The sequence below is a fragment of the Platalea leucorodia genome, assembly GCF_965183815.1.
Source record: "Platalea leucorodia genome assembly, chromosome: 16".
NCBI classification, from domain to species: Eukaryota; Metazoa; Chordata; class Aves; order Pelecaniformes; family Threskiornithidae; genus Platalea; species Platalea leucorodia.
The window spans coordinates 2687475-2703055 of record NC_138838.1 but is presented as its reverse complement, the minus strand read 5'-3'; the positions used below and the strand labels follow the sequence as shown (position 1 = coordinate 2703055).

At 43.1% G+C, this 15581-nt stretch overlaps 1 protein-coding gene across 2 annotated transcripts in view; it reads left to right on the top strand.

Moving 5' to 3' along the window:
* AUTS2 (activator of transcription and developmental regulator AUTS2) overlaps nt 1–15581 on the top strand; it is a gene marked incomplete at both ends in the record, with an annotated part of 791016 nt that overhangs the window by 352014 nt on the left and 423421 nt on the right. For both annotated transcript variants that reach the window (XM_082328605.1, XM_082328604.1), the window contains 2 exons: nt 6475–6576; nt 14824–14859. In XM_082328605.1, coding sequence (XP_082184731.1) covers nt 6475–6576; nt 14824–14859 — 138 coding nt within the window. The remainder of the gene's footprint in view (nt 1–6474; nt 6577–14823; nt 14860–15581) is intronic.

Here is a 15581-nt window from a genome sequence, read left to right as displayed (position 1 = left end):
GCCCTGAAGAAACAGTGATGGATTCATGATAAATCATGCTGAGGCGGTCCAACCTGTTAACTAGGATCTCCCTGGGTTCAGCCGGGCTTTCTTTTTTCTCACAGGCTGAACTTGGCCATTGCTCCCTGGCCTTTGGCCACCCAAGGCAGCCTGCAGTTGTCAGCAACTGCCTCATTTGCCGGTGCTTTTGCCTAGATCCAGGTGTGCAGCACTTGGGAAAAGCATGTGACTGCCAGTAGCGACAAAAATTCGCATCTTCGGAGCCTGGCTTGAGTCTGGGCTGCTGGGTGAAGCCCAAAGAGCAAGTGCAGGCAAGCTCTCTGTTTATGAAGGAGCAGATAGAAATGTCTTTATACTGCATAGGGCTGTTGCCCTGGTCAGGATGAACCGCTGTCGTGAGTTTGGGACTGGGCTGTACCTGTTCAGGCTTTCTGGAGTCAGGAAGCATTGCTAACAGAGCGTGTATGAGTCTGTTCACCAGCTGATCTGAACTCGAGAATATATTTGCCCAGGTAGGAGCTGGATTAGAAGAGTTTTGGACTGTCTTGCCCTTGCAAAAGCTGTATTAAATAACGAATGACAGGCAGAACGGAAAGCCTAAAATTCCCCTCCCCGCAGTAGGGTTAATGCCATCCCTTGGGGAGCAGGTGTCCCCTTCCTCTAGGACTCGGGTAAAGGCTTAGCTTGCTGGCTGCGCTATAATAGGGAGAAATGTTAGTGTTCATAACTTTAAAGTATAATGTAGTGAAATAATCCTTTAATTCCATATGGTGTGGAAACTCAGGCGCCTCGAAACTATACCATAGCTTGGATTTACTGCTGCCAAATGGTATGGGGTTTTAAATTAAAATATACTCAAAAAAAAAAAAGAGCTCAGTAGAGCTACATTAGGGTGTTTTTGACATGATATATAAGCTCTGTGAAAAAGGCTTTTGCTAAATTCTTGGTATGTCTATTTATTTTGCTTTTTGTTACTTGCTAACCAGGCACCGCTACTATGGAATTATCTAAAGTGGCTTATGGATCCAGCAAAGCAAACTGTGGTCCCGAGAGGATGACGCTCCCTGTAGTCTGGGGCTCAGCTGCCCTTTCATCCTCCCTTACACCTCTTAACATGATCGACTACCTCTGTCCTTCATTCTTTTCTTTTCTGAGACAAACGGCAACAGAGCGCCGTGTTGTTACGGGTTATCCTTAGGAGTGTTTTATGGCTTATGCCCCCCATCCTTTCATTTCACAAAAATGTCTGACTAATGTAGTAACTATAGCACTATTCCTGTAGATGTATCCTACTCCTAAGCCTGTATATGTAGGTCTACTTTACCCTTTAACTTTGAATGGCAGAAGGAAGCATCGCAGAGAGCTACTTTCCCTGGACACAGCTGAATATTCAGTTTGCGCTTTTGCTGTCACAAAATAGGGCTGAATATTTTCCCTGGTGCAAAAATAGTTGCATTAGATTGCAAGTCACCTGAAAAGCTCTTCATGCCCTGAAAGAAGACTTGCTCTTCGTGTTTACTATTACAGCAGTTTCATGTTGATGTTTTTGAATCTTTGTTTATTCATAATCTTAGCAGTTTCTGGCCAGTTTCTTTGTGACCTTTAGGCCCGAGCTAGTCTCTCTCTTTTTTCTTCATCTCAGACGGTCACTCCTAGCGTTGCATATCTCATGCCTCTCCTCCGGTGCTATCTCTGTAACCTCCTCACTCGCTGTGTCCCTCGTGGCAGTTCAGCTCTGCATCTATTTTGTGTTACTCTGCAGGGCAGCACAAAGCGATACGTCTCAAGTTTTTTTTACTTAGTTTGTGAGCAGCTGAGTGCTTTTCACCAAACCATGGTGTGGTGAGTTTACCTTGGCCAGGGGCCAAACTCCCACCCAGCCGCTCTCTCACACTCCCCCTCCTCAACCGGGCAGCGGAAGAAAATAAGATGAAAAAGCTTGTGTGCTGAAATAAAGACAGGGAGATCACCAATTACCGTCATGGGCAAAACAGCCTTGGCTTGGGGAAAACTAATTTAATTTATTGCCAATTAAAATAGATTTGGATAGTGATAAACAAAACAAAAAATGAAACAACACCTTTCCCCCCCCCCCCCCCCCCCCCCAGCTTCCCTCCTTCTTCTCGTGTCCCCCCGAGGGGTGCAGAGGGATGGGGCTTGTGGTCTGTAACGGCTCCTCTCTGCCGCTCCTTTGCCCCGCTCCGGCATGGGTCCCTCCCATGGGTGACAATTCCTTGAGGAAAAATCTGCTCCGGCATGAGCTCTGCAGGTGCCGCCGTTCCTTCGGGGAACATCCACCCGCTCCCCCGGGGTCTCCCTGCGGGCTGCAGGGCAATCTCCGCGCCGGCTCCTGCAGCGCCTCCTCCCCTCCTTCGGCCCTGACCTGGCTGTTTGCAGGGCGCCCTCTCGCATTTTTCCCCCCCTCGCTCCTCAGTGCTCTGGCGATTTTGCCCTTCCTTAAACACGCTTTCACAGAGGCCCCGCCAGCCGCACGGCCCGGCTCCGCTGGGGCTGCGGGGGGGGCTGCTGAGGAGCCGGCGGGAACCGGCGGGAACCGGCGGGAACCAGCGGGGGCAGCGCCCGCCTCTCCTCACAGGGGCTCCGGCGGTCCCGCGGCCCGCTCCTGGGCAGGGCCCGCCAAAGCACAGAGGCTGCGTGCGGCTCGTGTCTGTACGAAAGGGAACAACGAAAACCCAGGTGAGTGCGGGTGTTTCCAGGGTTATTTTTTTTAATCCACTTTGGCTGTGGAGTCACCTCACCGTTAGACGTCGTCCTTGTTACCGCAGTAGCTCCCAGAGCATTGAGTGGGATTACTGGGTCCTGTTGTGTGCGATGTACTTTGCAGTCGCCTGCTGGGAAACTGTCCCTGATAACAAAAAAAAAAAAAAAATAGACCAGTTTTGGAGAGTGAGGAAGACTCGCCATTATTCTTACTTTGTGGGGAGGGAATTGGGTGTGGTGAAGAATCAGAAATAAAACCTACTGCTGAGTCCCAGCCCAGCGCTTCAGCCAGCAGCCGGCCTTCCAGGTCTCCTTTTTTTTTTTTTTCCCTTTTCCTTTCTTAATAGATAAGTGTAGCTATCTAGTTATCCAGTTCTGCTTGACTTCCAGTATCCTCCAATAGCTTTAAAGGCAATACAGAATAATAGGTTCTGTAGTGCAATAAAAGATTTCCAGATTTATAATGCGGTGATGCTAAAAATGACCAAAAAAGCCTAGAAAAGTTTTGGAGACATGGGTGTGCACCAGGGGCCCGGCCCCGTGCCATTCAGACTGGGCAAACGGACTCGGGTCGCCGATTATCACTTTTTTTGGCGCGTACCCCGTCCCTCACGCTCGGGGAGTCCTTGAGGCTGTGCAGGTTCGCTGTGAGTCCGCGACGCTGCGTTGTCAGGGGGTTGTGCTTTTGGATCTAGAAAATGTCTGTTTTTCCTCTTTGTTAGACTCTGTGGATGGATCCCTACATGGATAAATTCATTCTCGCTGTACAATGAAAGCGTGGAGTCAAATGCGCTTTTTGCAAACTTTTCTTTGTTCCTCGCTCAGTGTAAATTAGAAGAGTAATGGCTGTGTTCATGTGGGAAGGTCCTCAGTGAGACACTTGAGTAGACATCATGGGAGTTTCATGCTGGCTTTGCTTTTTGCATGGGGTACCTGACAGGAGTCATACAGGAACAAGAGTTGTCAATGTTGCACTTTGAATTTTTTCCAGGGACAACTGCATTTTCGAGGGGAAGCTGATTTTAGGGTTCCCAAGTACCCCAGAGTAATGGACCGAATGCATGCGGTGTAACTAGAGATCCAATGTTTTATTTGCAGACCTATTTTAGCAGCACTATGTTATTTCAACGTCGTTTTAATTTTAAGTGGTTGAATCTGTGCGAGTAGATCGAAACAAACCATTGCCTGTCCACATTAAGTGTTCTCATGTGCATTTGTGTGTAACTTTCGGTTCTTAAAAGAAGACAATGGGCACATTTCCATGCTTTATTTTTTTAATTTAACACAGATTGATGGGTTTTGGAATAAAATGTAAACCCTCAACGGTTTGGCACATGGAGAAACTCAACTTGGAAAAAAAGAAAAGAAAATATGGAAAGCTTATAAATCTTAACTTGGACTTACTTCTGAGTTTACTGTCTAGTCTATGCAGTTCGCTTTGTTCCTACAGAGTTTCAGGCTCAGATATCTTGGTCATATTCTCTTATTCCTTGTAAATTGTGTCTAGAAAAATGACACCTGCTGGGTTTTTCTTCTCTTCTCTGTAAATAGCAGGAATTCGCAATGTAAAAGAAGTATAAAAACGAGCTGTTACGATTAGTTAGCAGTTAACTAATGTGTGAAAATTGTGTACAAAATAAATTGAGGTTCTAAAAATAAAATTTGAGACTGGAAAAAATTCTTCAGGCCCCAGTTACAATAAGAGTTTTTCCGTCATTGAGTAGATGTTGACAAAAGACTGAGTCAGGGAAACTTGATCCATTTTCCTGTGGGTGGTTAAATTTTAAACCCGGGACCATAAAATTACAGTACACAGTGGTCCTAGATAAGATCCGTGAGTTATATGTAAAGTATAGGACTTTTTGAATTCGTTATCCTCCCCTCCACGTCCAAAAAATGCTACCTAGATCTATTAGATCTGACTGATAAACCATTCCATTTGAAACAAAAATCTTTTTACTTGAGATTTTCTGGCTGAGCTGTGGCATATTTAGTTTATTTATTGAATTTTAAGTGTTTGACAAATAGCTCTAGTTCTTATGTTACATTTTCTTTGAGCTGAGAATGCACCTGTGCCATTTTTTTGCAGTTGTGCTCATGCATTGCAACTCAATTCTGTATCTGAGCCTGTAGTTTTTTGTATTTTCTCCTTTCTTCCTTTTGACTGATAGAGAGCACCCCAAACTGCCTTTTACTAATGAGGGGGATAAGGGACGAAGGTAAAGCAGCACGCACATACCAAGCTTGCGCATGCAATTTGCTCTTGTAGTGGTAGGGAGAAACTGATGATAACCGTTAGGGTGAGGATGCTTTGTGCACTCCTTTAGTGAACCTGGGAGAGGATAGCGGTGTATATGGGTGGGAATGTATATCTGGGAAATAGAGCAGAAGTGTAGGTCTTGATGTCTTGTTTGTGCGTGCCTATAAAGGAGAACGTGTGAATTTTTGTGTGTGCAGCACATTTCTGGGAGAACTGGAAAAAATGAGGAGAGAGAGAAGGAAGGGGGGGAAAAAGTTAGTGGAGAGAGTTCATGGAGAAGGAACTTTTGGTCTTCAGTCATGTAATGGAGATGAGTGTGATTATTTATTCCTGTACAGTCTGAGTAGAAATCACTATGAATGTATTAATAATTGGAATAAGTTAGGAGGAGTTGTTTGGGATTTGTTATATGAATAGTGTAGTGGGTGTCTCATAATATACTTCATTAGGTACCTTGCCAAGTGTTTCTCTGCATTTACCTGTGTTGCCAGTGTTTATATATGTGATTTTTAAATCTAAATTTCTGAAATGGACTTTTTGCCAGTATTAACCTCAGGAGTAACCAGTCTTCGTAGAAAGTCAGTTCAAACGAAGTGTCAACAAGGCTAAACCAAAATTCTAATACATTAAAGCAAAATATAGGGAAAAATGTTAAAACAAATATATACATTTTCAGCATTGCAGTAAATGTAGTTCACATCTTCCTCGTGCTGTATATATGTGTATGTGCCTGTGGACATGTGTGTAATGCACGTATATGGTAAATATTCATTTCGGTACGCTGCTATTGTAACATGTTGACCTGCGCAATCCACAGTGTAAGAGAAAGCAGATGTGTTCTCAATTGTATTGAAAATATAGTTTGTGATTTTTTTGTATTATTTATTACAATGCCAGTAAAGTTCATTAAAGATGGTTTGAGAGGCAAAAACAATCTGATACCTATTAAGTAGATCATGTTGTTTTATGAACATTGAGGTTAGTCAAGAATTTTTTATGGTACCAGGCAATGTTGTTAGGGGCTAGTCCAGCAAACGGCCTCCCCGGAGCGATGGCTGCTCCTTCCCCTGGGGAGATTTCCATTGATCTTAGATCCTCAATACGCTGTAATGAGAGAGGGATTGATTCTGCCTGTGCTTCGATGTGATGATAACTTTAAAAACTGCATCTATGGCATAAATAACTTGAGAAGTCTAAAAGTTCCCAAAATGAAGGTCTTAAACTGTGATTTCCTTGGGGCGTGAGTGGTGCCTCCTTCTACCTGCAGGGTCTCGGCCCGTATGCGAGCTGTCACATGTGTGAACTTGTTTTGCCGTCTGCGTTCGTGGTCTCGCTAAGATGCTGCCGTGGCACCAAAGCTGCACCGTGCTGGTGGCAGTGTTGCAAGCGTGCTACTTTGTGCAGATATGGGGATGGGTTAAAGAGTAGTGGACAAGGGGACTTACCTGAACCAGGCTGAACTCTCGCTCTTTGTTTTTTCCTCTTTCCTGCAGCTCAAGCCAGGTCAAAACAGTTGCCGAGACAGTGACAGTGAAAGCGCCAGTGGGGAATCGAAAGGTTTCCATCGAAGTAGCTCTCGGGAAAGACTCAGTGACGTAAGTAAAACTCCTGCAGCCAAATAACTGTTCTGATTAACCCCTGGTGTAGTTTTCTGAGGGGTGTAAGTCATCACAGGATTTAGTCTTCTGGAATGGTTTGTTGCTAAAATCCCCTTTCCTTTGGGGGGTTGGGAGAGGAAGAGGTAACTTAGGTCTCCTGCCCCACTTCAATAAACTTCTTAAAGTTTGGAGCAATGTCTGTGTGAAAACGCTCATTCATTTTGAAATAGTTGAAGGCCATTTAATGAAGTTAAAATGCTCTGCATAGTTGAGAAGTGAGATGGCCTCTTTTTACCCCAGGCGGGGAAGGAAACGAATGCATTTCTTTGGGCTAAATACTGTCTTTATGAAAATTATTAGAGAGTCTAGAGAGACTCAGATAATTTATGTATAATGAATTGATATAACATGGCCAACAATAGCATAAGCTCTGCCTTTATTGCTCTACCTAAACTGCTGTGGAAGGTCCTAAGATGGCAGCTCTGTGGAGAATGTTTTTCTCCAGTGAAGAATGCTGGCCATTCACTGAATGACACGCATGAGTTATTCCGACATACGAATGACTACAGAAATCTTTCTGTTGCTGCAATTAGATTATTATTTATTATGTGTACCATCACAATCCTTGAGTGTTTTATTCATGGCTCTGGGTCCTCTGTGCTACATGCTGTACAACAGAGAATATAAAGATAGCCCTGTCCCAAAAGAGTATCTAAATTGGGGATTTTGTAGGTCAGATCCGTCAGTGGTAAAAGCATGGATAGCTACATCAGTCAGACCAATTTGTATCAGCCAGCAATCTGACCCTACTTTTAACTAACCCACATTTTGGAAACAGGGATTTCATCGATAGCATGTCCATGTAGATTTGGATGACAGATACCAGATGGTCTCCTCTATAGGCCAATCCAATAAAACTGAATTGAGCAGACATTAAAAGGAATACCTTTGTAAAGGATACATTTTGTTGTACGAATTTAAGCCTGAAGGCACACAGCTAGCAATTTTTGCTGAATTGTGCATATCACTGGAATGGCCGCCTGATTTTTTTTTTTTTGTCTGTGAAGGTGTGAAATCGGTAGCACTCTCTTTCCTCATCCCTTTGTCACATTATTTTAGAGGTCCGTTCCTCCCCCAGAGCCAACCTTTATGGGTACATTCAGTTAGACACTTCAGAGCCTGCCCGTCATAGCTGTGAGGTGAGGTCAATCTCAGTGCAGTGCTGCAAGATATCTTTGGAAGAGGAGAGTGAAACCAGAGGAGATAGTAAGTGAATGCTCAGTACAGGTAGCAGCGGATGGCAGCTGACCGTCAGCCTGTCACTGTTGCCATCCTTGCTTGCTCTGAGCCCTGTGGCAGCTGAGGAGTCACTGCAATGAACTTCACAATTGCACAGCACCTTCCAGCAAAAAATTTCACAGCTCCTTACAAGCATGGTTTTAATTTAGCCTTGTCACTCCCTTGCAATGTAGTGAGTGGAGAGCTCTGAGCCTTATTTGAGCTTCCCAGCAGCTCACAGAGTTGCAGTGCCAGACCTGGCAGTGAGAGCAGAGACCTGGTTCCCTTTCCACCGATCAAATACAGTTTTTCTCTGATGTTTTTACAATACCTTTGCCTTTGTCTTGGCACTGTGGCGAATTAAAAGGAAGTGGAGAGCAAATATAACTTCCCTAGTGCACCAGAGAGAGGACGTAGGGATTCGCAGGTTGCTTGAAAGGAACATTATGTAAATATATGTGAAAATGTATATTTAAAAATCATTATACATAATTTATGTTTTGCTTAATAAGTGAGTTCCTTTATGCTTTGATAATTCATTGCAATACAAGCATGTCTCTCTGTGGTCTGGTGTTGCCAGTTCAGCTGAGATTTGAAAAACATGCACGAGAGAACTCTCATCTTGCCTGAGTGTGTGGCGGCCCTTCCCAGACTCTTTCAGTTAAGAAAAGTAAATACCATTCTGTGTTTCTCTCTCTCCCGAAGACAAACACCCCGTGTTTTTAAATGATGGGGCCTTACAAAGCAGTAGCGATACTTCCACTTCCATTTATGGGTGAGCCTGCCTTGAACTGTCCTTTTGTGCACAAAGATGCATCGAGAGCTTGATAAGGTTATTTTAAATAATATCTTTTGAAGGAGTGAGTTGTCTAACGATATCTACCAATTACTGTCCGTAAAAAACTAGAGACAAAAGACTAAGTTTTCTCTGAAGATCGAGTTCTGATTTTAACACTATTTTCTCAGAAGAAATATGCAAAAAGTTGTGTACTCAACAGAAGATAGAACAAAAATATAAAATATCGCAGGCAGATTAACCCTGAGGTCAGAAAGCAAATTTTGGACATGAAATATAATGAATCTCCGCTGATGTAGCCCGACAGCATCGTAAGATTAAGCATGGCTACTGCATGGAAATATGTATAATGAATGAAGTGCATATACTCGAGGTGGATGATCAATTTTCGAATCCCTAGTTGTAAGTAAGCTGTTGAAACAGAAATGTTAGCTTCATGAGCTTTAATGTGGAGCCTAAGTGATAGCTTAGTGACAGATGCAGAACGAGGGAGATAGTATAATGAATATCCAGTTGCAAACTGACATGCCAGTGGCTTCATTCCCTCTCCTGTCAGATATCTTTCAACTCTGCATATTGTAAATGTACCTACAGTCCTTGGATAACGCAGATTCATGCAAAGTGTGTTTACAGGGGATGACTCCTTTCCAGGCTAATGAGATCCAAGCAGGTAATTTGCAGCATTTGCGAGAGAGGTGGTCAAAAATGAAAAGAAGATAATTCAATGAAAAGACCATGTTAAACAGGAGACTTTGCTCATAATGAGGCTTGAAATAGCCTCAGACAGTAGGAAGAGGAATTTCCTATGTTCTTGTCAGATGCAATGCAGTGAGACCGATTTCCATCAACTCTTTTGTCCTCATGTCGCACACGTGTACACACGCGCACACACCCCTCTGCGAGAGAACATAATTAGCAGAGAACTTGACCTCTGCTAGATGAGGGATGATGATTGCTCAAATGCTCCATTGCAGGCATTTGACAGTGCCCTAATACATCTCCCCATATGAATTTCATAAACCCATTTCTCTCTGCCTTTCTCCCCTATATAGTATTTTTTGGAATGACAACTTGTTTTTTCCTTTATGGGCAGAGGTAGCTCCAGGGGCCTAAAAGAGAAATTGGAGAGCTGCTTCTCCTTTATATATAGGGTGCTGTAGTCAATTTAATCTCATCAAAATCTTGCCAGTAGTAGAATTCATTTTGTTGAGATTTTGCTTGGAGACAAGATGGCAGCGCTTTCTCTTTTCCTCAGCTTGGACTCAGTCAACTTGTTTTCCTTACCTTTCTGTATGTATTTATTTTTAATTGAGTCTTCCCGCTTTGGAATACATGGGGTATTTTTTAGCCATGTTTTACAAAGCAGCCAGGAGATTACTTGAGGAAAATGTGAGAATTACAGCTAACCTGGATGGTAAACTGAAGAGAGTATTCGGGGGTTCAGCCACCTCTTTGCTAATCAAAAACAAACCAAAAAAACCTGATTTCTTTGGTGCACATTCTTACGTTCCTGATCTACCACAGAACTGAAGCTCACACTCAGCTGTAAAGTTATTGCTAGTCCTGTTAAAAATATGATCTCTGTGAAACAAACCTTGCTCATCGTTTCGGTCATGGCGATGCAGTGGCAGTGCAAGCCTGCGCTGATGGGAGGGGGCTGACAAGCTGCTTTGGGCACCCTCAGCCCTGCCTGCTGCTTCTGGTGTTGGTTGCAGGCATCCAGTGAGGGGATGAGTAGTAAAAGCCTCTCACCTGTGTCATCGGCTGGGAGGCAGCACAGGTCTCCCGCTCTTGCCGCACAGCAGAAGCCAGGAAAAATACCACTGGCATCTTTCTGTCTGGAATATCATTCTGATTCTTGAATAGGGAGTGGGACAGGAATCTTGCTGTTTGTCCCCTGCATGAAAGGTCTTGTCTTGGGCTCTCAGCAAAGCTGACACACTCCTTCATGAGGGTCTCCCTTTCCCCAGTGCCTTGTAGCTATGTGCTCCTACTGCGTTGTGTACGTTGCGCTGGAAAATAGGTTACAGCGAGGTATCAAATGAGGAGTAAGTCTTGGAGTGCCCTGTCCACCACGTCTGTTGCTGTCTGCTTTGGGAAGAAAGGTGTCTACACCCCCAGCAGTGTAATCCTGCGGACAGCTCATGGCTCTGGCCTCAAATATGGGATATTTTCAATGCCCTGTCTACCATTCCTCCCACCTGTGTACTGACCCCCAAGAAAGATGCATTGAGGAACAGTCTTTGGGTTATGTGCTCCGAAATCTGTAGTACTTTTCCTTCTCCAGAATATCCCTGGTAATCTTTGCTGTATCTAAAGTGGAATAACACCAGCAAAGCTCTGTGTGTGTGTATGTGTGTGCCAGAAGCTGATCTGCTGCAGAGTGTGTGTGTGTGTGTGTATGCGAGGGTGTGTATGTATGTGTTTGTGTGTCTAAGGTTGGGTGCTTAAATGCTTTGTTGCATTATGTTAATTCCTCGGCAGTGCAATCAAATTCATGTCGTAATTAAAGCTGTCAGTTGGAAGGCAAGCCAATCGCCAAGAAAACACAGCATAACAAATGAAGTGAAATGATTCTGCGTGTAGCTATACAATGCTTCGCCAGGCATGAAATTAAATAAGTAATTTGATGTTGACATCAGAAATTGAAATGATACCCACTGTTCCTTCATTCAGTCAGACCTGCATAAACAATAGCCAGAACAAATACGTACAACGCAGTCTTTCTCCCCACCCAGCTCCCCAAGTAATGTACAATATATATGCAAAATGGGTATAACTCTGCCTTCCAAGACCTCAAGGATGTAATTTTTTTTGGTACACAATAAACCAATGCTTACACGAGGGTTACTATGTTTTTCTTCCTGGACCAAAAGTTCTTCTCTTTAAGAAAGGAAGGAAAAAAAAAAAGAAAAAAAAAAAAAAGGGCAGAAGGAAAATAACAAAACCAAAACCCTGTTAATTTTAAGCAAGTGACTTGCATTTTGCTGATGGGCACCTCATGCAGGCTTCTGCTGGTGGTTGTGTGAATATCAAATAGTATATCTAATGTTGAATTTTGCAAAGGGTTTCGGAAAGTGAAACCATTACCTCTATTATAGGCACACTTTATATAAGAGATGTAGAACCATCCAGTGCAGGATCACGACTCAGCATGGGCTTGTAAAGATGCTGCATACACAGTATCACATTCATCAGTTGGTACCAAGGCTGGGCACTGGGTAGTAGGATCCTTTCGCTATTGGGAGTTATCAAAAAAGGTGAGAAGCTGTCTTCTTGCATAGCCCTTGCTTCAGCCTATCTGCTCTGTCAACACAGTTCACAACACAGCTGACTTAGTCATTCATGCATGTGCAATACAGTCTTTCTTACTTCAGTTAAAAAGTATGCGAACTGTACTATCCATATGCAGCATGCAGTGTGTGAAGGGCTATATTTCCATCCAGCAAACTCAAATTCCCTGAAAATGCACAGTTGTTTCTTTTCAGCGGAAGTCATTTGACTGCTATGTTTCGACTGTCTTCCCATGGCCATTGCAGCATTGCTTTTGAAGGAATGGAAACATTCAGTGGGAAATATTGTGTTTGCTTATTCTTCTTTCTTCCTTTTTATTGTTTTGTTGTGATACTTGATCCTTCCAAATCTTGGAATAAAAAGCAGACAAAAATTACACACAGATGCAGAATGCAAACTTTGGAGCTTTCAGCCTGTAAAGTAAGTTTTAAAAATTGTGAGTGAAGAGTGGGACTCGATTGGCATCTGTACGTAGCTTAAACAAAAGCAGTAATAATTATTGCACGTGTTGTACTTTGTGGGTAGATCTCTAGCTTAAATTAAAAGAATTTAAATGGCGTGAAACAGAAAGCAGAATGAGTAAAGTGAAAGGCAGTATATATGATATGCTTTACCGGGAGAGTAAATGCATTAGATACTAAACTGGAGTGTGCTGAAATGCGCCTGCTACCAGGTGTTGCAGAGCTGCAGTGGCTCACAGAACCATTGTATGTGGCCCACGAAGGGGACTTTCTAGGTGGAAACAGTAGCTGGGCTGTGTGGTGACTGGGGCTGTGGCAGTGACCAGGTTAGTCCCAGCTGCGTGCTCACGGGGATGTAGAGGAAAGCAGAGCAGTGGGGCTGAGCCCAGGGGCCTCGTGGCCATGTGTTCCCAAACCTGCACTGCCCACTCCTCTGCGCCACAGCGTGATGCTGCTGCAGAGGTGCTTTCAGGGATGTCGTCATGGGGGCCAGGTGGGCCTTGGTGCGGATGGTGGTGGCAGAGGGAGCTTGAGGCCCCAGAGCAGCAAGAGTTGGGGCCAGAAGGACTTTGGAATTTATTCATTTCTGTGGAACTCCCCTTGCACACCGATAACCAAATCTGTAGACTGCAGATCTCGAGTACTTCAGTAGCCGCAACATATAAGATAGTATTAAGAAGCAGGAACCGCATACCTTCCAAATTTCTGTAGCAGTTTTGTTTATTCATATAAGATGTCCCAACAGAGTTCATTGATTTTATGATATTGCTACCCTTATGACTACCAAGATGATTTCCTCTTACTAAGTCTTTAACTTCTAACGTCTTAAACCAGAAGGCCTTTGCCTATATGTACGTAACCTCTCTAAACCTCTCTTTTTAGTAGTGCTTCGGTGAACACACAGTAATATTCTGATTATTTGCAATGAATTTTGTTGTTGATTTTAAATTTCTTGGCACAATCTATTTCTGCCGTGCCAAATTCAGTAAAAAGATACCATAAGCCCCTTGTGGGGGTTTGTTTTCCTTTATGTCAGTGCTGCACTCCATGATCAGAAATTGAGAGAATTTGCTGTTAGGGTTCCCTGCAATAGTGTCTCAGAACAGGGATGACAGGGATGCAAATTCTGCGTGTTTCCAGTGGTTTGCCAAGGCTGGTTGGGGCCCCTGTGCAGTTCCTGGTAATCACTGAGCTGTGTCATTACTGAAAGTGAGGTTGTGCTAAGGACAGAAACAGGAATTGAGCTATAGGAGTTAAAGACTGGTCATCTGGACTACCCACTGCTCACTAGAGAATTATCCTCTGCATTTTGCTTCCTTGTCCATGGACTAGCCTGGCTTGAAGTGTTTCAGGTGATAGGGCTGTAGCACTGGGAGCTGTTCACCCTTTGATAGAACAGCCAGTGACCTGGATTAGGACTGAGTTGTTTAGGTCTCTCACCGTGTCTCTAAGAGAACCTGCTGTGTAATCCCCATTGCATAGATGAAAAACTAATGAAACAAACCCCTTTATCTCCTTAATTCCTGTGAATGTAGAGGTTGTGATCGTGTCCCACTTAAACTGAATTTCATGATCCTTTTTTTTTTTTTTTTTAAGCATTTAAACCTTTTGATTATTTTCCATGGTAGTAATATTAGTTTTAATTATTTTTATGGGTTTGAGTTTTGAAATCTATTTCACACTGTAGATATTTGTTGTTTGTTTTTTTCTTTTCTTCTTAAATCCTTGGTTTGTCAAACAATGTGGACATCCAAATGGGAAATTGTAGTGACTGCATTCTCCAGGAAATGGTACATTGACTGAAGCGGCTTCTCTGTGCCCACGCGTTTTTTACGTTTCAGACTACTAATTATGTTTACAAAATGTCTCATTTTAGAAAAGCACTATGTGTGTACTAACCAGGGCCTTTCGGGAATAAATTGGCAAACAGGTCATACACTGAAAAAGTCATCCAAACCCACCGGGCTTTTTGTTTTGAAGTCAGTCTACGTTTTTTTCTTTTCCCCCTCCTGCCTGCCCCTTTGTGGCCACAAAGCTGAGTAGCTGGAGTCCAGGGCATTGAATGTCAGCATGTCAGGGAGGCTGGTTGATGAGTGTCTGTTTAGTCTCAGTGCAGGGCGAAATGCCATCATTAATTCATTACCCAGCTGCCTGTCAAATAAATTGGCAATTACGTCCACTGCAGAAGCTTGGAATTCAGTAAATAGCACGTTACCATCTCAGAGTCGTTGAGAGATGTAAAGGGAAAAATTAAGCAACACCGTGTTTGTTTCAGTAGCAGATGACAAGGGGCAGCACATTGGTGCTGTGATGTAGTGATGAAAAGCTTGGAAAGGGCTGGTAATGAGCTATGTGGATTGGAACGTGTTAAAAACCATCACTGACTTTCCACTTTGTCTTTGTGTTTTATTGCAGAGCTCAGCTCCTTCCAGTTTGGGAACAGGCTACTTTGTAAGTGTATCTCAACTTTAACACATGTGTCTCTGAACAGCATAGCATTACTCCTGAAACGAAAGTGCCCTATCATATGGAAACAAGCATACATAACCAATCTCAATCTGCCCAATAGGTTAACTTATATTTTTCTATTTCTTCCTCTACGAATGCATTGTAAGTAATATTTCAGACACGGTGGTCAATGTTTTCCTGAACTAATCAGGTGTCATATTAATTACTACATAAATTCCAACAGTATTTCATTTACACAATTATAGCAAATAAAATGAAACATGGTCTTACCAGCTCTTTAACTGAGATGGTAGGATCTTGATTTCCCCTCGTACCCGTTCTCATTGATTCACAGACTTTAAAGAGCCCACTACGGCAGTCTTGTTTCATCTCCTGTGTACCACAGTCTGGAGAACATGACACAGTGATTTCTACCTGTTGGTTAAAAGCCCCATGTCTCACAGATGATCTTGGAAAACGCAGCTGTACTTGTATTTGTGCTAGATTTACGTTTTACATCATGAGAAGAGGATCAGGCCCCAGCTGGTTTGATGATTGATCAGTCTTTTTTTGTTATTTATTTGCATGCCCCTTTATTGATTTAACAGTCTATATTCATACCTTTCTATCTGTTAACTCCCACATTCATCAATATACCTTTTACTTGCACAGGTAAGTTTGGGAGTAAAAAATGTTTTCCAGTCAATCCAATGCACTGTTTATTT